Source organism: Carlito syrichta, unplaced genomic scaffold, assembly GCF_000164805.1.
Source record: "Carlito syrichta isolate Samal-C Ts95f unplaced genomic scaffold, Tarsius_syrichta-2.0.1 Scaffold314339, whole genome shotgun sequence".
In the NCBI taxonomy this organism is placed as follows: domain Eukaryota; kingdom Metazoa; phylum Chordata; class Mammalia; order Primates; family Tarsiidae; genus Carlito; species Carlito syrichta.
In genome coordinates this window covers 1,069,623-1,088,964 of record NW_007258435.1, presented here as the reverse complement: position 1 = coordinate 1,088,964, position 19,342 = coordinate 1,069,623, and the positions used below count along the sequence as shown (strand labels likewise).

At 37.5% G+C, this 19,342-nt stretch overlaps 1 protein-coding gene across 20 annotated transcripts in view; it reads right to left on the bottom strand.

The window, feature by feature from the left end:
• The window catches only part of NRCAM (neuronal cell adhesion molecule), a 287,278-nt gene that overhangs the window by 65,817 nt on the left and 202,119 nt on the right, over positions 1–19,342 (bottom strand). For 14 of the 20 annotated variants that reach the window (XM_008071489.1, XM_008071480.1, XM_008071486.1 and 11 more), the window contains 7 exons: positions 16,495–16,705; positions 14,326–14,343; positions 11,207–11,312; positions 8,541–8,740; positions 6,805–6,927; positions 2,393–2,563; positions 1,853–1,909 (listed from right to left, as the gene is read on the bottom strand). In XM_008071489.1, the coding sequence (XP_008069680.1) occupies positions 1,853–1,909; positions 2,393–2,563; positions 6,805–6,927; positions 8,541–8,740; positions 11,207–11,312; positions 14,326–14,343; positions 16,495–16,585 (766 nt within the window). In that variant the 5' untranslated portion in view covers positions 16,586–16,705. Of the gene's footprint in view, positions 1–1,852; positions 1,910–2,392; positions 2,564–6,804; positions 6,928–8,540; positions 8,741–11,206; positions 11,313–14,325; positions 14,344–16,494; positions 16,715–19,342 lie in introns of those variants that run through there. The other 6 variants (XM_008071493.1, XM_008071494.1, XM_008071484.1 and 3 more) reach the window with 4 other exon arrangements.

Here is a 19,342-nt window from a genome sequence, read left to right as displayed (position 1 = left end):
TGGGTTGTCAAATTTTTAAAATGTTGACATAGAAAGAAAAATCATGTTATCAAACTACATTTCCCTTAAGATAAGTGCTCAGGTCAAAGCAAAAACTAATGGTCTATATTCTGGAAGATGTTAGGTTTCTCAGAAAGATATGGTGATAGAAGGGGTATTTTGGATTACACTGGGAGCAGCATTATAGCTAATTCCACTGATTAATCACATTAAGATTCCTAAACTGCAAGGTTAATGGAAAACAAAACAAAACTAGAGAGTTACTGATGAGATCTGACAAATTGTATGCCATACATTAAGAATGATGGCAGAGTTAAATAAACTGAATCAGTTTCCTCAATGAAAAAATAAAGAGGGTTCAAATCAGAGATCTTAGGGATATTTAGATAGGCTACCTTCTTTTTTATGAAGACCTTTCCAAAACGTAGCCTTATTTTCTAAAGGCTTCTTAGGAAAACTTGAAGTGGAAATCACACCATCTTAAGGTTCTATAGCCCTTAAAAGCTTTCAACACTTAAGTACATTATCTATTTGATGCTCACAAAAGCTGAACAAAAAGGTAATATATGAATTATTCACATTTCTCAGAAGAAAAAATTCAATACCATAAAAAGGTATTACCTGAGATAAATTAGTTTTCCTAAGAATTTTTAGAGATTGTGAGGGAAAACACTAACTCCTCTAAAACCACTTTGGGAATGGTCTCGAGGCCCATTGTTTTCAGCAGTATATTAAAATAAAATCAAGCAAGAGTCTTTCTTCTGACCCAGCGTGGTGTCACATGCCTGTAATCCCAGAGCTTTGGGAGGCCAAGGTGGGAAGATTACTTGAGCCCAGGAGTTTCAGATGAGCCTAGGCAACATAGCAAGACCTTGTTTCTACAAAAAAATTAAAAAATTAGCCAGGCAAGGTGGTGCATACCTGTAGTCCCAGGAAGCTGAGGCTGAGGCAGAAGGATCACCTGAGCCCAGGAGGTCAAGGCTGTGGTGAGCTGTGATCATGCCACTGCACTCCAGCCTGAGTGACAGAGTGAGACCCTGACCCCCCCCCCCAAAAAAAAACAACAAAAAAAACCCAGCAAACAAACCTGGAGCTGTGGTATATTTACCATGGTTACTGATGATACCTTAATGTTTTTTGCTTCGTATCTCAAGGGGAAAAATTAATTCAGTAAAATTCTGCTTTGTGGATAATTAAGAGAGGACCCCATGTTCAGAATTCTTTACTTTCCGTGACAGATGCTATACGTAAGAAACACATTTCTCTTAAGAAAATCAGATTTATTTCTGTTTCAAAGAATGAAATCAAATGCTCCACTTTAAAAAAGATTATTTTCATTGACAATAGTGACTTGGTTTTAAACAAAACTAAGAGAAATGCTATTACTACTTAGATTGATAGTGTCATATGAAAACAGATGGAGAATGCGATGATTTATTATGAAATCCACTTAATGTTAGTTGCTAAAGGCTTTGATGAGTCAATATTCTAGCAGGTTAATGCACTCTGCCAACTCTAATTTAGTTCATGAGAAGTTTACAAACACAACAAAAAATGAAAAATATAATTCTGAACATACACAAAAGGTTTTTTTCCAAGTCACGTGAAATGCTTCTTTACATGAAAACAGTTACAAGTTTCATTGTTATACATACATCATGGAGAATGTTCTAGTGGCATGCTTGAAAGTGTATAGCTAAATTTCATAAGAAACATACATTTATACTAGTGGTATTAAACACATAACTGGAAATTTCATAAAGAAATAAGGTTAAATAGTCATGGAGGTGAAGTTAGTGAACTAAATTCTACAATGAAGGAGAGAGTATCAGTTACAATCACCATAACTCACCACCATAAAACTCAGTGTCATTCAAATTAGCAGCTATAGTGTCATTCAATTCATCCACTGAAATAAACAGAATATTATGAAGAGGGCACAGAAGTAGGGGAGAGAGTTAAAAAACTATTGGGCAACAAAAGCAAATGTATACAGCCATACTGGACAAGTGCTGTTCCTACCAAGTAAAAATAGTGCTGTACACGGTACATGACTAATTCATTAATTCACGTAGCCACCCCCAACCAGTAATATGTGAACATATAATTTAAGCTGCAGGACTGCCTATAAGAGTCCTTGTGATGCATAAGGCACACACAAATACTGATTCATAAAGTTATCATGAAACCAGTAATGGCAATAATAGCAAAAATATGTAAAATTAAGTATTTAGGATATGTATGATCTTTATAACACATATGCTAACACTTCAGTGATCATTCACAGGTAGTTTCCTGATCATTGAACCTGTTTACTTCAAAGTTAATCATTAATATATTTTGCACATATTCGTAAACATTGAAAGAAAGGTTCAGGAAGCTGAACTCTTACCTGAAATAACCTTCACAGAAATAGGTTGCTTCTGCTGTATAGTTTGAGTATGATTAAATCTGGCATAACAGATATAGTCTTCACGGGTGTCCTCTGGGAGGACATTGGAAAAATAGAGGTCCCCATTTAGACCTTGAGAAACCCTCTCACTTTGTGGAAGTCTTTGAAAGGCTGGAGAAAGGCAGAGAGATATCCAGATCATTGCATCAGAAAGTGGTCACTCTCCAAATTAGCAAGATAAACGTATCTATTAATATTTCTGTGAACTTGAATATTTTTTTCTCTATAAAGCTCTTTGGATGAAAGCAATTAACAGTTAAAAATACATAACACATTAACACCCTAACTACTTTGCCCAACCTTAATTTCTCTGGGGTGAGGGCAGGGGCAAGATTAGTCAGTGAAGTGTTTTATTAAGCAAGTGTAAACAAAAAAAGTTTTACAAAAAGTTTGTGTGATTTTTTTCTTACATTTAAATTAGTCCCTAACTGTTAGACACAAATACATGCATATCTTAGAAAATGCATTAAGGAAGCTTGAAAAGATGTCCATGGGGGCTCTATCTACATACAACATTCAGAAAACAAATGCTTGGAAAGCACCTGGCAGTGAGCTGGGCTTTGTGCCAGACAGATGTCCTGTATACCAGAGGCCCAGTCCTGTCTAAGCTCACAATCCAATGGAGGAAGCAAACGTTAATGGCAATTAACAATAGGGTGCAATTATGACACTATTTAAGTGACCTCCCCCTCAGACCACCCCAGGCTCAGTCTCCCTCACCTCCCCTACTTTTTCTTTTCTGAATTACTTATCACCATCTGTAGACTATATATTCTACTTATTGCCTGTTTCCAGGTGAACACCTTCATCTGCTTTGTCCACTATTGTGGCTCTTCACAGGGGCTCTTTCAAATACTTGTTGAAGGGTTGAATAACCTCAGCACTCTGACTTTCCAGTTTCAAGCAATTTACTTCCCCTCAGGTTTAGTTAAGGAAATATCTAGCCTTAGGCAGAAGGAAAGATTTTCATCTTTTCATTAACCCATAGTGAACTGTACATAGTTATGAAGTACAATGTGATGTTTCAATACATATACACACTGTCAATGATCGAATCATGGTGATTAGCATATCCATCACCTTAGACATTTATCATCTCTCTGTTGTGAGAACATTCAAAATCCTTTCTTCTAGCTATTGGAAATGTACAATGCATTATTGTTAGCTATAGTCACCCCACTGTGCAATAGGGTATCGGAACTTACTTGGAGGGAAGATTTTCTAAGTGGATGAAGGATGCAGAGGGGTGAAACCACTTATCTGTGTGTGAATTTATACTTGGCCAGCTAAAATGCATCTCAAAGCTCCTGCCTTAGCCTTAACTGTGACTATTCTTTAGCTCTAAGGTGAGAGAACTGGGGAAAGCCACACATCCCAGTGGCCTAAGGCAGGTGCTATGTCTCCTGGCAGGATTTCTCCAGTCTGAGTCAAGCGGGTGTTCTCCTCCTGTGGCAGGTGTTTGGTCTAACATTTCACAAAATGCAAAACTAGGTTAAATGCCTGCAGCTTCCTCAGACAAAAAGAAAACAACAAAAAAACCGACAGGGACCGTGGGGGCAAAGCTTGAAAGAACACAGGTTAATCATGTTAACCAAATTATTGGTCTAGAGGAGGGTTTGGTTGGTGGTTGCAAATTAATGGTTCTAAACCATTAATCCTCAGGTAAAGGAGTATTTTAAAAATAACTCTGGAAAAGTATGTACATTTATTTAACAAAGACAAAGAGTTAAAGACAACCATTCATTTATTGTCTTTTGTTTCTCCTGCATTTTGCCCTTTGGGTTTCTTTGCATCACATTTGAAAAAAAAAAGTATGGGAATATGAATAACTGTATGCTATCTTGGAAGAAGAATGCTATATGGATTTAGACTTTTTTTTCCTCATATTCCAGAGTCAATTCCATTTGAAAAGTCAGATGCTTTACCAACAGCCTAACACGTATGTAAATGCTATAGCCAGCTGTGCAATGTGGGAAAAAATTAGTTGCATATTCAGATGATTCTGAGACTTTCCTTGTGATATGTCTCTTTATTAAGCAAAAGGTCATCATTTCTGAATAAGAACCAAAGACAAAATATTGGACCTTACTTTGGCAGTGATGTTGGGAATGTGTTATTTTTGAAGCCATAAATCAATCGTTTATGTTTGGCTCACTCTTTATCCTCGCAAAATCTGTAAAAGCTGCTATACAATAATAGGAAAAAATATGTTTGTATACTTATTTATTTATATATTTGCTTTTCATTTCTTTGCGATGCTTCCTCTGAGTGCTTTAATATCAAAAGAGTAAAAAATGCAGATTAAATGTTAATGCCAAATTTTCTCTTCAGAAATGTTGATAGCCTACGATTTCAGAGGCTATCAGATCACTGAAAATAATGTATTTCCTACAAATATTTTGAGTTCATTCCCACCATTCCACCTAACAGACTCTTCTCAAGGTTACCAGTGACCTCCATGTTGTCAAATTTAATAGTCATTTCTCAGTCTTTATGTTATCTGATCTATCAGCAGCATTTGAAACAGTTAATCACTGTCTTTTAAGAATTTTTTTCTTATTATTTTTAAATTAAATTAAATTTTTTTTAGAATCAGGGTCTCACTCTGTCACTCAGGCTGAAGTGCGGTGGCATGATCAAAGCTCACTGCAATCTCGAACTCCTGTGTTCAAACAATTCTCCCGGCTCAGTCTTCTAAGTTACTGGGACTATCGGTGTGAACCACTCCACTCTGCCACTCTATTTTTCTGACTCATATTCTTCACCTTTTGCCTGGGACACCGCTCTCTCTTTGTTCTCTTCTTACCTCAGTGACTGCTCCTACTCATCTACTTTGTTGGTTTCTCCCTAAGTTCTTGACTTCTGGAGGGTTCCTAGTCTCAGTCTCCCAGGCTCTGCTTTTTACCACCTATACACACTCCCTAAATTGGGAGTACTCATGCACTAATCACTCATGCATTGCTGATCATAGTCCTGAATCTTTCTTCTGACTCATGTATCTCTGACTCTTGCTGGACATCTTGTTATTTAATGCCTTACAGGCCTCTTACACCTCAAACTCTGGTTCCTTAGTCTCCGAGGAGAAAGAACCATAGGCTACTTCTAAGGGAACATGCCAACCTATTTACGTAGGAAATTTTGGAGTATAGAAGAGGCAGAGCAACAAACACTTCCCTCAAGGATTGGGATGGGAGTAGACAATTTTGAAACTGCCTAATAGATAGCTTCATTTCTCTTTACCTCAGTTTTCTCATCTGAAAAGTGAAAAGAATAAACAGGACATGGTTTATAGGGTTGCTATAAAAAATTAATGACACAATCCATGTAAAGTGAAGAGACTGGCACTTAGTAAGGGCTCCCCAAAGATTAGTTATTACTGAGGATTATAAAAACAGGCAAAAGCATGACATATCCCAAACAACTTGACTTCCTCTCTGCTGTGGGCTTCTGGAAATGGAAGCTCCATTTTATCAGTTGTTAAGTCTCTAAACTTTGTAGTTATCCTTGATTCTTCTCTCTCATACTCTCACTCTTGCCCCAATAAATCGTGGGGGCTCGGCCTTCAAACTATATCTGGAATCTGGCCAGTTCTTATCCACTCTGCTGTTACACCCAAGTCCAAGTCACCATCAACTCTTGCCTAGAATATAGCGGTTGTCCCTCCAACCAGTCTCCCTACTCTCTTCTGTCCTTCATATTCTTCACACATGAATGAAAGTGATACTATTACTGTTTATTTCAGATAAAGTCACCCCTTCAACATTTCCCTACTTCATTTGGAGTTAAAGCCAAAGCCCTTTCCGTTGAGCCTCTGTCACCTGTCTGACCATGTTCATCACCCACCCCTTGGCTCCCTAAGTCTGACCACCTTGGCCTCCTTGCTCTTATTTTTATACACAGAGGGATGCTCCTTCCTTAGGGGCTTGTACCAGTGTTCTCTTTTAACACATATTTAGGGCCCTGGTTTGCTCTCTCACTCCGTTAGGTTTCTACTCAAAACTCTGCTTTATTTTTCTTCATAGCTTTTCCTGCCAACGGGCACATATTTTCTAAATGTATTTATTGTTCACCTCCTTCCCCACCCTCATCTACTCCCACTGCATAGAATGTAAACTCAGTGAGAGCAAGATATTTGTTTAGCTTATTTAGAGCAGTGCCTGGCCCACAGCAAGTGCTCAATACAATTGAGTGCACGAATAATATGACATGTTATTTATTTCAGTGAGCAGCTACTTTCCTAAGGCTCTCTAAGCCATTTTGTGAATATTTCATAAATCACAAGAGGTAATGATTTATTATGACAGCAATCATAAAACTCTTGAAGAAAGAAAGTTCATATTGTCAAAACTTACAATTATCCATCCAAAATATTATTGGTGGTGGTAATCCAATTGGGGGTCTGCAGGGAAGTACTAAAGGTTGGCCATTTCGAAGTGTTATTGGTTCAAGTTTTTCTTTGGTCCACAATGGTGACCCTATCAAATTAAAAAAAAAAGAAAGAAAGAAACTTCTAAGTTATTTCTACATTGAAAAAATAAAATAAGAAGAGTGAGCACTAAAGAGAAAGGCAAACTAAACTTTTGAGGAAATAGTGATTTGGAATTTATGTATCTTAATTATTGCAAAAATAATTTCTAAAAACAGTGCTGAAACTAAAAAAAAAGTAAAATGTAATTTTAAAAAATGACAATTCTCATTCACAGACATTGATTGTATAAATTCTGAGGCCATGATTCCATGGCTAAGAATTTGTACTAAATGCATCACCCCAGGCAGACACATAATTTTAATACAAGTATGTTCTTCATAAAAGAATGGAAACACTTAAATGTCAAACTACTTGCTAAATAAATGATTGCAACATCTACACCTTTAAATACCATATCGTAGCATATAAGTATATAATATTGCTATGAGAATATACATGATAAGTCAGGAAAGGTTGTAGGACAGTATTTCAGAATGAGCTGGTTTTAAATGCATACATACATATCTACCTAGGAAAAAATGGAAAAAAATATTTGAGCAGTAGATATTTCCATGAATGAAAGGATTCATAAAAACTCTTTAAATTTCTTTTTTGATTATTTGTAATTAATTTTTTATAATAAACACATATGACACATGTAATACAATTATTAAAAAAATGATCAGAACTACAAATGAGCAAATGTTTACTGTTATTTACATACATGCTGTTGAAGTTGAGTTTGGAACTGACCATTGCAAAAAAGAGGCACAATAATATCAAGGTAGTGGAGACACACCTTTTCCAGTGAAATTCTGAAACAAAAATGTTTAAAAAAAATAATACTTAGACCTTGGTTACCCATGCCATACTGAATTTATTTCCATCTGGCCATAGAAATTGTGTACATTATAAGATACATGAGAAATAAATAATTCGATTTATTCAGAAAATGAACACTTTGTTTTTGGTAGCTCTGGTATCTTATTCAGAACTTGAATGAAAGACACATTGGCTTGGCAAAGCATCAGGCTGAGGAACTTGTTGGGGTAAAGAAGAAAGGAGTATGAATTCTCATGCAAAACAAAGAATACTATTGCCTTTTTGTAATGGTATTTGGATGATGTAACTGAAACTGAGTGTTGGAGCAATATTTTTAAAAGGGTCAGCCTGCATAAGGAACATTTGTGTACCTAACCCTGAATTGTACCCCACATCTTTAAAATTAAAAAGTTAAAAGTTAAAGAAACCTACTCAATGTCATGTTAATAAAGATTTCTAAGATTTTTTTTTTTTAAAAAGAGGGTCAGCTGGGCACAGTGGCTCAAGCCTGTAATCCCAGCACTTTGGGAGGCGGAAGCTATAGGATTGCTTGAGCTCAGGGGTTCAAGACCAGCTTGAGCAACATGGCGAGACTTCATCTCTACAATAAATCAAAAAATTAGCCGGGCGTGGTGGCACATGCCTGTGGTTCCAGCTGCTTGGAAGGCTGAGGCAGAATAATCTCCTGAGCCCAGTAGGTAGAGGCTGCGGTAGCCGTGAGCGTGCCACTGCCCTCTGGTCTGGGTGACAGAGTGAGACTCTGACTCAAAGAAAAAAAAAAAGGCAAGTTCCACTTACTGGACGGGCGGACGACAATGTTATTGGAAATCGCAGCTCCGCGTTCGTTCCTTGCTGTACACTGATAGACTCCCTCGTACGTCTCTGCTTTCCCTTCACTCATGATGTTGATTACCAGCGTTCCTGAGCCAGGCTTCAGAATGGAGACTAGAGGGTCTTTGTCTATGTCAAAATGAGTCCCATTACGGGTCCAGGAAAAGCTACCCAACACACAAAGAGTTAAGTGTGTTAATGGTCCAAAAAAATAGAATTACTTCATCTTTAACAAATTCCTAGTTGTTTCATGGGTTTTTAGAAATAATTACTGGATTTTAATATTCAGTAAAAGAGTGATAAGTTCCATACCTAAAATGTTTTATTGACTCATGACTTAGAAAACAGTGCTGGCTATACATTTTAAGGTACCTGTCTTCTTTAGAAATAGCCCAAATCTGACTCAATAAAGAACTCATGCACACAAATTGCCTGTCATTTTCCAAGGAAGTACAGGGAACTTGTCTTCCAGGCACACTCTCTTAGAGGTTCATTAGCATTTTTGTTGTAAACTCTGTTGTTCACAGAGTTGATAACCTGTCTATAAAAATTTGCTCTGGGTTAAAATGTGACAAGAAAGGCCTGCGCAAGTACTGTCTATATGTGTTGGAAATTGATCAGACCAGTTTCAAGTCACCAAAATGCCAAGCGTAGGATGGGAGGAGGGTAAGAGATATGAGCCCAGAGATGTTTTTAATGTTGGTTACTGAAAATGATAAATCTACATAAAAATATATTTTGAGAATATTTACTTCCAGAGATAAAGTTGTGAATTTCTTGGGAGGTATGTTCAATCATCAACTGAGATTCCTATTTCCTAGTTGTATTTAAATGAAAGATTGCCTTATATTAACAGTCACAGTACTCATATAACTAAATACTTTACAATGAGTTATAAATCAGTGATGGCCAAGTTCATACAAAGGCATGAATCTTTAAGCTTTATGGTGTTTTCTGGGCCAGCTTGAATTTCTCTTCCCATTGCTTTTCTTTACAGGAGTAGTTGTCACAGCTAGGGCAGTGGATGCTACTGGCATCTAGTGGGTAGAAGCCAGGGGTGCTGCTTAATATCCTTCTATGTACAGAACAGTTTCCATCCTCACAACAAAAAGTTATCCCACCCCAAATATCAAAAGTGATGATGAGGAGAAATCTTGCTTTACAGAAAGTTACAGGAGGTATTAAGTAAGTGGGTAGCTGAAGGAAAACTCCAGCCTAAAGGATACTGCAGCTGGGCTTGTATGATAGAGGGTTTCCAATAATGAGGCCAAAGATATTATTTAGAAGCAATCCTTTACTGAAAGTTTTGACATGGTACATGGGTATTTAGTACCAGCTAATTTTTTTCTCAGGTGTTAGTTTGTGATAGTTTAATAAGAACTGTAGTAGACAAACTTGGAAATAAAATATCCAGAAAGTTTTACTTCTTTGTCACTTAAGAATCCACATTACATTTTACTTATTTATTTTTTATTAAAAAATATTTTTTTGCTGGGCTCGGTGGCTCAGCCCGTAATCCCGCACCTTCGGGAGCCTGAGGTGAGTGGATTGCCTGAGCCTGCGGGTTCGAGACCCGCCTGGGCAGCGAGACCTCATCTCTACAATAAATCAAAAAATCAGCCGGGCGTGGTAGCGCATGCCTGTAATTCCGGCTACTTGGAAGGCTGAGGCGGAAGGATCGCCGGAGCCCAGCAGGTCAAGGCTGCAGTGACCAGGAGTGGCCACTGTACTCCAGTCTGGGCGACAGAGTGAGACTCCAACTCAAAAAAAAAAAAAAATTTTTTTTTAAAGCAGAATTTAGTAGAGGACAGAAAAGTTCCCACAGTGGAAGAGAACCCAAAGAGTTGCCCCCACATTACATTTTAATAATAATAACCCAACTCTTAAATACTCTCATATATTACTAGACAAGTTACAGATCATCTACTGTGGAAGCATGTATAACTTACCCATTTCTAGGTATCAGTTTCCTATCTATAAAATGCATTGGTTGCACTGGGTTGTCTCCAATATCTTTCCCAACTCTAAAATGCTATACAGTGCCTGCAAAGGTCCTAGGGCATTGCTCCTGAGTACTGAACCCTGTCAAGTTTGGAAAACCATTTAGGACTATTTTATAGTTTGCTATAGAGATAGGAGAGACCTTGGAAGTCATCAAACACCTTTATTTTATAGATGAAGAAACTAAAGCTAGAGAAAAGGGATTTATTTGCCCATGTCATATGGCAGTTAGTGTCTAAACCAGAATTGGAAGGGTCTTTTCTTATCTTCCCACAATCTGTGAGCATTTTGCAGAAAGGTACAAGTATGGAAATGCAATAATCTGGGTTTCTAAGAACAAATTGCCTCTAGTTAAGCAGAGACACAAAACAATAAGTCTACCAATGATACTTTAAACATATGCAGGATCTAAGAAGTTACCTTCAATATATCTGAAGGACTGAAATGGGATAGGGAGTTGGCTAGATTAACAGAAGGGTAATCTTATCAGTCATGCAGAGAGACATGCAACCAGAAAAGAAAGTGCCCGACATGGCTACCTTACTCTTCAGAAATTTCCAAGCTTATTTCTACATTCAGAGAGTTCCCTCAACTTATTTTCAGGGCTGTGACAAAGCAGAAAACACACTCACCTTGGAGGAGGTTTCCCTTTGGCCTCACACTGAATTACAATATTCTCCCGAGGGTCAATAATGTAATCTTTTGGAGACTGGTGAGTGATGGTTGGAGGTTGTACCACTTAATTGTAGAAAGAAGAACAATGTAAAGAAATAAATCATTTAATAGCATAATAGCAACCATTCTTTCCTGAGTCAAAATCACTTACCTTAGACTAAATATACTCCAAATATCTTTAGTAATTTCTACTGTGGCAGCACATACCTCAGTAGGTTTTCTATTAAGAAAATCTAAAACTGTGAAGTCAAGGCATGATTTCATTTTGGTACCTTTACATGCACTCACAAAGTTCATTTTCCTACATTAAACGTTTAAAAAAATAATTGCCAATACAAGTCCAATATTAACACAGTTTCATTTCTGATGTAACAATGAGAAATTCTTCTGATTACTTTGGTTCAAACCATGTTTTTCAATGAATCTGTCTTAGGAGGAAGTGACTTATATTGCTAATGTATATATATGTTGGGAACAAATACATATAAGAAGTTAATATTTAAGATTGTTAAATTGGAGACTTGACATGTCTTATTAGAGCCAGGAGGTGAGTGAATTAGGAACAAAGATAAAAAGTCTTATTTAGAAGATAAATGGAATTGAGGATGCTGTCTGTTCTTGGAGACCATGTTTCCATTTCATCTTTAAAGTGTTATCTGATCATTTATTATCAAATCATGGTGGTGGGGGAACTGTTCTGATGCAGAATAATCTAATCTGAAGGAAGCTGGCACCTAGACCTCTAATTCTCTTCAAGTTGTTGTAAGATCACAATGTCCTTCTTCCTGTGAGAGCAGTATTATGGAGTGTTCTAACAGGAAGGGACTGCAGAAATAATCTATTCCAACCTCTTCCTTTGTAGCTCAGGATGGCAAAATGGCTTGACTAGGAAGGCAAAGAGCAGAGAGCAGAACCAAACTCTCTCGACTGGCTCCTGGTGGAAAGCCACTGCTTACACAACTCCACGGAGAGCTGTTCACACAGACCAGTGATTCCCAACCAGGGGCAATTGCTTTCACCCTTCAAGGGCCATTTGGCCATATCTGGAGACGATTTCAATTGTCACGACTGGGGTAGAGTTGTTACTGGTAGAGGTCAGGGATGTGGCTAAACATTCAACGATGTATGGGACAACCCCCAACGACAAAGACTTATCTGGCTTCAAATGTCCAGAGCACTGCAGGTGAAAAGCCCAGGGCAGACCACAATGTGATTGACACCCCTGGAGCAGTGCAACTCAGTGGCCCTGTCCTGGTGTGCTTCCTCGGCATCATGGAACTTCCCCCAAGATTCTCTCACTTTCCTTTCCTGCTGCATTTAACATCCTGGCTCATTGATTGCTTTTCATCTTCTGGATCTTCCCTTGGCTTCCTGCCCACATTCTGTGTGGCTTTTGTGAAATCCCTTCCACCTGCCACCCAAGCATTTCCCAAAGTTCAGCCACTGCCCTCTGCTCTTGTCTCTCTTTCCTGTGGTTAATTGTTGCCAAGACTAAATGTATCACCTTTATAAAACCTTATAAATCCACAAACATGGTTCTGTTCTCTTGCCTCATTAGTCTTATTGCTGTTTACCAGATGTCTCTTACTAAATATCCAAATTACATCTGAAGTATAGATCAAGAGCTGACCTGTTACTGTCATCATTTCTTGTGCATCTATTATATGCAGGATATTGGGCAATGTCAATTTCCCTTCCCTTTGACAATATCCCATTCCCCTCCTTTCAGCTAACCCAGCTACTCTTCCTGCCTCCACCATATACAGGGAAACCTCATTCTTCTAGTCCCGTCAGTTTCCAACTCTGGCTGGCACTTTGGTCTGGTAGTTAAGAACTAGTCTGTTTGTGTCTTATTTTGAGTCTTCAAGCAAATTACTTGACTTCTGTTAAGTTTCTTCGGGAAAATAAAGGGGGGAGGGTATTGAAAGTAGTAGCATATCTACCTCCTAGGCTAGGCTGGGTGGATTAAGAAAATAATTTATATAAAGTTCTTAGTATATGCCAGTGCTATAGTGGTTCAATGATGTCAGTTATTTAAAAATTATTATCTTAATCATTTTTATTTGAACCAGATTCACCTTTGAATGACCCGTCAGGCTCTCTGGAATATAGAGTTTGGGATAATGGAAGGAAGCTCCAAATTCGACACCCAGGAAATAGTGGACATAGGTAGTGGGGGCAGAGATTCTTAGGTGTGACAGTCCAATTCCTTGTGCTTTTCTGGGAGAGACAGAGGTGCAAATTTGCTGGCTTCAAATGCAGAACTTCTAGTCTCACATCTCTTGCTGAGCTGCCTTAGATGCCACTGCTAACTGACAGGGGTTTATATCTGGATGTATCTCCTTGAACAGTGCTTAGGTCACCTGGAAATTAACAAATGCTTTGTAGTAAGAAGGGGGGAAAGCGATTTTACATAATTTTCCTGGTTAATTCAACATCAAAGGAAAATTTCAAATGCCTGAAAAATGACTATTTTTTAACTAGATGATAGATGTGGCCCAATTGTCAAAGGCAGCAGAAGTGTGCTTAGAGCAAGTCATCCAAAAACTGTGTGAATGGGGGCTGCTTATCTTTTGCACACTTTAAGACAAAATGTAAATTACCTGGGTTATTTGGCTGGCAGAAATACTAGTCTATGCAGTCCTGAAGGCTAAAGTATAAGAGGACACCTGACTGTGGACTTAGGCAAACTTATGCATGCACTTTCTAAAAGACACTGAGGTATATCTTTATTCCAAGGACCATTTAATAGCTTTTAGAACCAGATGATCATTCTCTCTAAATTTTGAGAATTTTTTCATTGAGTTACATCAGATGTGAATAAAGCTTGGAAGTTAGTATAAAGCAACACAGTGGTAAAATAAAGAATAACACCCAAGTCTTCAGAATTCATGCAGGTAATATGTTACATTTGCTCCATGGTATTTAAATGTAATGCTTAGCAATAGCAAACACACATGCTTAAGACACTGGTCACAAAACATGAAACTGCGCATCTAATTTACAGAATTAACTCAAAAAACAAAGACATTGTCAAATTTTCACACTGCCTAGTAATTTATAGAAAGACACTTACAGTCTTCAAGAAGTTTTGCTTTTTTCCCCATCAATATCAGCAGGTGAGTGGGCAAAGAGGATTAAAGAAAATCAGATGTTAGTAAGGAGAACGTCAGAACCCTGAAGATAAAAGGGGCATCTTGTCTATTTGATTTGACCTAAGAAACCCATATAGTGAAGGTTGATGTTGCAAAGTTGCAAGAGGAAGAAACTCACATTGTTTCATTTAATCTTGCAACAGCTTTCCCACATAAACATAGGAAGAACAAAAGCAATGCTGTAGGCAAAAAATGATTCTTCCAGGAATGGGAATGGCTAATTCCATTCCATACATGTAGCACTGCACAAGTAATTATGTTCAATTTGAAAAATAGCTGAAATCTATAATTAATTTGAGTTGTCACATACTGTGTAGTGTCTGATCCTATTATCCCAGACATTGCTATGCATATGGTAATAATACCTAACAACGGGATGTTTCTACTATGATAATGCTCCATCCAAGCCAAGTCCAACACTAATTTTAGATTTTTATATTTCTATAATTAATCTCCAAGCCAGTAATTGAACTTTTTAGACTGTTAGCATATTTCTGCTTCAGAATTCCTCAGTCACCTAGGGTTGCTGGTGCTCACCCCAAGGGGCTGCTCATGCACTTGAAAAAGGGTGGAAGAAACAGGGGTAGGGAAGAAATTACATTAGCATGCAATTCAAATCATTCCACAGTGCTGCCTGTCACTACTACTCGTGAAGGTTAATGTTGGAGCACCTGGGTTATCCTTGACTTTCTTTTCATCATGGCTATGCCTTCTTTCCATTAGCAGTGATAATTGAGTTAGCCATAGGTGACTGTTTTCCTCTGATTGTTAGATTGAGCAGTCAGATTAAGGGGGAGTATATTTAACAGGAGGCAGAACAAAAGCAGTTCTCTCAAGTGTTTTTCTTTCTCTCCTGTGTATCTGTCAGGACAATTACTTAGGCATCCTCACTCCAATGGGCTTCAGCAATTATATATATATTTATTTTTTGAAAATGGAAATTAAGGTCATTGAATAAATTTTTTTAAATACAAAAAGCACTACATTTTATTGAACTTTAGACTATAGAAGCACAGCAAAGGAAGTCAACAAAGTGTGAGGCAAACCATATATCTTCTTAATGTCTTTCCATTGGCAGTTGCTACCTCTATGGCCAAAAAAAAAAAAAAAAAGACACAATTAACTAGCTCTAAGAAGTGCTATCTTCCTTCCACTTTGGAAAGCTTGCCAAACAGATGTTCTATTCAGGACACTAATGGGTTTAAAGAGGTCATGCAGATTAGGGATAAAGGAGAAATCAATTCTGAAGTACAGTAATTGTACAAATTCGAAATTCTGCTTTCCATTGCAGGAAAAGTGACCAATCGGAACCTAGCATTATCTTTATTTTTCACAAATAGGCCACCCAGAGCAGAGAGAGCGTAGCACAGATTTGACTACTAGGAAGAGTGGGCTAATACAGTAGCTATTGTTTGCTTCATATTCATGTTTTTGCAGATTACTTGTTTTAGTTGCAAAATTTGCATCTTGATCCTTGATCATGTTGTTTAAACCAAAACCTGACTGTTTGCTAGGCTCTAGATAACACACTTTTCCTAGTTTTAGACTAATATTTAAGATTCAAAATTAGAAAGTAAACTGTGTCTTGTTCGAATCAAGGGAGACGAATTATGGGTAGTTTGGGGATTCCGAAGGGAGTAGGGTTGCATCTCCCCATCTTTGCAGGGATTTTCAGCATATGATGGGGAAGGGTGCCGTAGTGAGGGGAGGAGTGGGGAGGTCTCCATGATCTTTCTAAAGTGACTCATATAGCTTTCTTGTAGGACTGCTTCCCTAAGGAGCCGCCTGTTGGGAGGATCAGCAGCTGCACAACTCACTCCTCAGGCCATCCCCGTCACCGCACACAAAAGGCACCTGAGGGGGAACAAGGAGAACTGCAGGGCAGGAACAGTGTAACTGGTCATTTCAATAGCCATTTCTAGGGTGTGAGTCTTTATAAACACCAGATGCTGAAGGTAAAAGCTAAATTAATTTTGATTGGCTTTTCAGCATCACACAGACACCTTCTCCATTCACGAGGTTCAGAGTGATGGTAGATGCTGGGAGGCTTTGACTCCTGGGCCTAACAGCTTTAAAATGTTAATACTTACGATCAAGAGGTACCTCCAGTGCACTAATCATCTGGCACAAGAAGAGAATCAGGGGCACTCTGCCTGCAGATAAGCGCTTCTTTTTCGGCATTATTTTAAGCCGTATTAACTTAACTCCTGCTGAGAACCACAACTGAATTTCCTTTTCTTCTTTCACAAAAGATTTTGTGAAACGTTGTGTGCAATGTTTAAATGATTTTCACGCAGGGAACTGAAAAAGGACAGAGTAAGAATAATAATTATCATGTATCCAAAAGAAGGAAATGAAGAGCGGAAGTCCGCAGCACAGAAAACCAGTCCTGTTTTATGCATGAACTCTAAAAGAAAGCCAACTTTTAAATATTTAACTCTTGAGACCGGAATAATCATTTATTCATAAATCAGCTAAAATCAGTTCAGAAATATTTGTAGAAATGTCAAGCAGAATCTGTCTACTTTACCATCCTTATGGTTTTTCCATTTTAAACGGTATTTGTATTATAAGTGCTCAGAGGCGATCATGTCTTTCCCAGCAGATCAGGAAAACTTGGCTTCTAAGCTGGTTCAAAAGCAATCACTTTATGACTTCAGAGGGGAGGCCTGACGGCTTCTCCATTCTATAGATTATCTCTGGGAAAGTAGAGTGCATTGGCACACATTTGCTTCAAACCCCAAACGCTGGTTTACTAGCTGAACAGTGACAATTCAGGTCTTCCCCATCTCTCACCTAGAATACAGCAGTGGATCCGCTGGATGGAGCCAGGCCTTCCTCACTCTGGTCACCCTCCTTAGCAGCACCAATTGCTTTTTTTCTAAAAGGTCTTCTTTTGTTAAATACTGGAAATAACGTTATACAATCTCTCAAATAAAGTCCAGTACATCCTTAAATAAGTATTTTTAAAGAAACTCAGTAATCTGGCCTCAATTCATCCTACAAAGCTTACTTCCTTTTATTTCCATATAACTATTTTTTTTGTTTCATGATTCGTTTTACTTTCTTGTGCTAATCCTTCAATGTGCCTCAAATTTTCACACCTTCTTGTCTTTTTTAATTCTATTCCTTTTGCCTAGAATGCCTTATCCACCATATTTTTCTTAACAAAGTCCAACTTATTTCTTATAGATCAGTTTAAAAGGCCACCTCCAGAAAACATTAGCTGATTGCTCAAACTAGAAGTCATTTCATTATCATCCACATTTTCCTGAAATTCACACATATTATATAGATAGATAAATTATATATATACATATATATACACACGCACATATTTTATGGCTGGTACACTGATGCTGATGGGTTCCTAGAACATTTACCTAGCAGAGGAAGCCTGTACTAAAACAGCAGAAGCACTAAAAGCCATCAAAACTGACGAGTTCAAAAATTGTTTTGAGCAGCGAGGAAATTAAAAAAAGCATCTCAATAGGTGTATTGCATCAAACGGAGAGTCCTTTGAAGGTGACTGAAGTTTAAACAAGTAAGAATAAATACAAAAGTTTTTATAATAATTCTCTTTTTTTTGGTGTCTCTCCATAGGTAATATATAATATATATATATGTAAAAATATACTGAGGGTGCCAAAAAATGTATACACATTTTAAGAGATGTTATGTATGTACTATTTTTAGTTTCCCATAATCAGAAGTATCTGGATGCTGATGGTAACCACTTTGAGCACCTCTTGTAACTGCAGAAGTCAAATGTGTCTTGTATTCATTTTTTATATTTGGTATATATTGAGTATTACAATTTTAACAGTTTTTTCCTTTTTAAAAATGTGTATACTTTTTTTGGCATCCTCTGTGTATACAGTCTACATACTATAGATATCTGGCATGTATATACATTTGTATATGGTCTACATGCTCTCTCCTCTACTCCTTCAGGCAAGGTTTATGTCTCTCTCATCTTTGTAGCCCTCTCTCATCACCTAATATAGTGTGCCCTGCATATAAAAATGTTCACTGTGAATAAGAGAGCATAAGCACAAACAGAATAGAGATGTCTGAAACGCAGCAAACTCCTACTGAAATGAGAGGTGCAATCATATCTTCTCATTAATGAAGAGAGGTAGGGGCCACCAATGGCTCTTTTGAAAAGGTAGGAGGGCTGTTATTATTAAAAACTACTATAGCTCCCACAAGTTTAACTATTTGTGTAATTTTCATTTGTATGATTGTATATTTTTATGATGTCTATCTTTCCCACAAGTCTTCTCACAGCAGAGACTGCATCTGTCCTGGTTCCCACTGCAACCCCATAACCCATCACAGTGCCTGGGACATGGTAGGTAGTAAATATATATTTGTAGGAAGGAAAAATGAATGAAAAAGGAAAGGGAAAAGAATATGAGACAAGTTCTTTGAAGTTGAGGTGGTATTCAAACAGACAGTCTGACCATGGTCTAACCAAGGATATATTTACACTACTTGGTTTAAAAACCAAACTCTTGTTAACATGGCCAAATTAGTTATAAGATCATATCTGTGTGTGGAATAGAGCTTAAATGTATATAAGGAAAATGAAACAATACTGATAACATATATTTTGCTAGCAATCCAGTTATAATTTGAACATGGTTGAAATTGTACTAGGACACTTCTGCAAAACAAATTTTAAAAAGAACTTAATAGGCTAAACATAAACGTTATACTTACATAAATATTATTTTTTTCAATAAAACATCCATACTATGTGGTTTCATTTAAAAAGTCAGGAAGTTTACATTTAAGTCTTTCCAGAGTATAATATACAAACATTCATATCCATTAAGCATCGATATTCAGGTATAGAAGCTTACTTGATCATTTCTGAACAAAATACAAATCAGACTGTCTTTCTGTGTGTGCAAAACACATACAGATAATTTA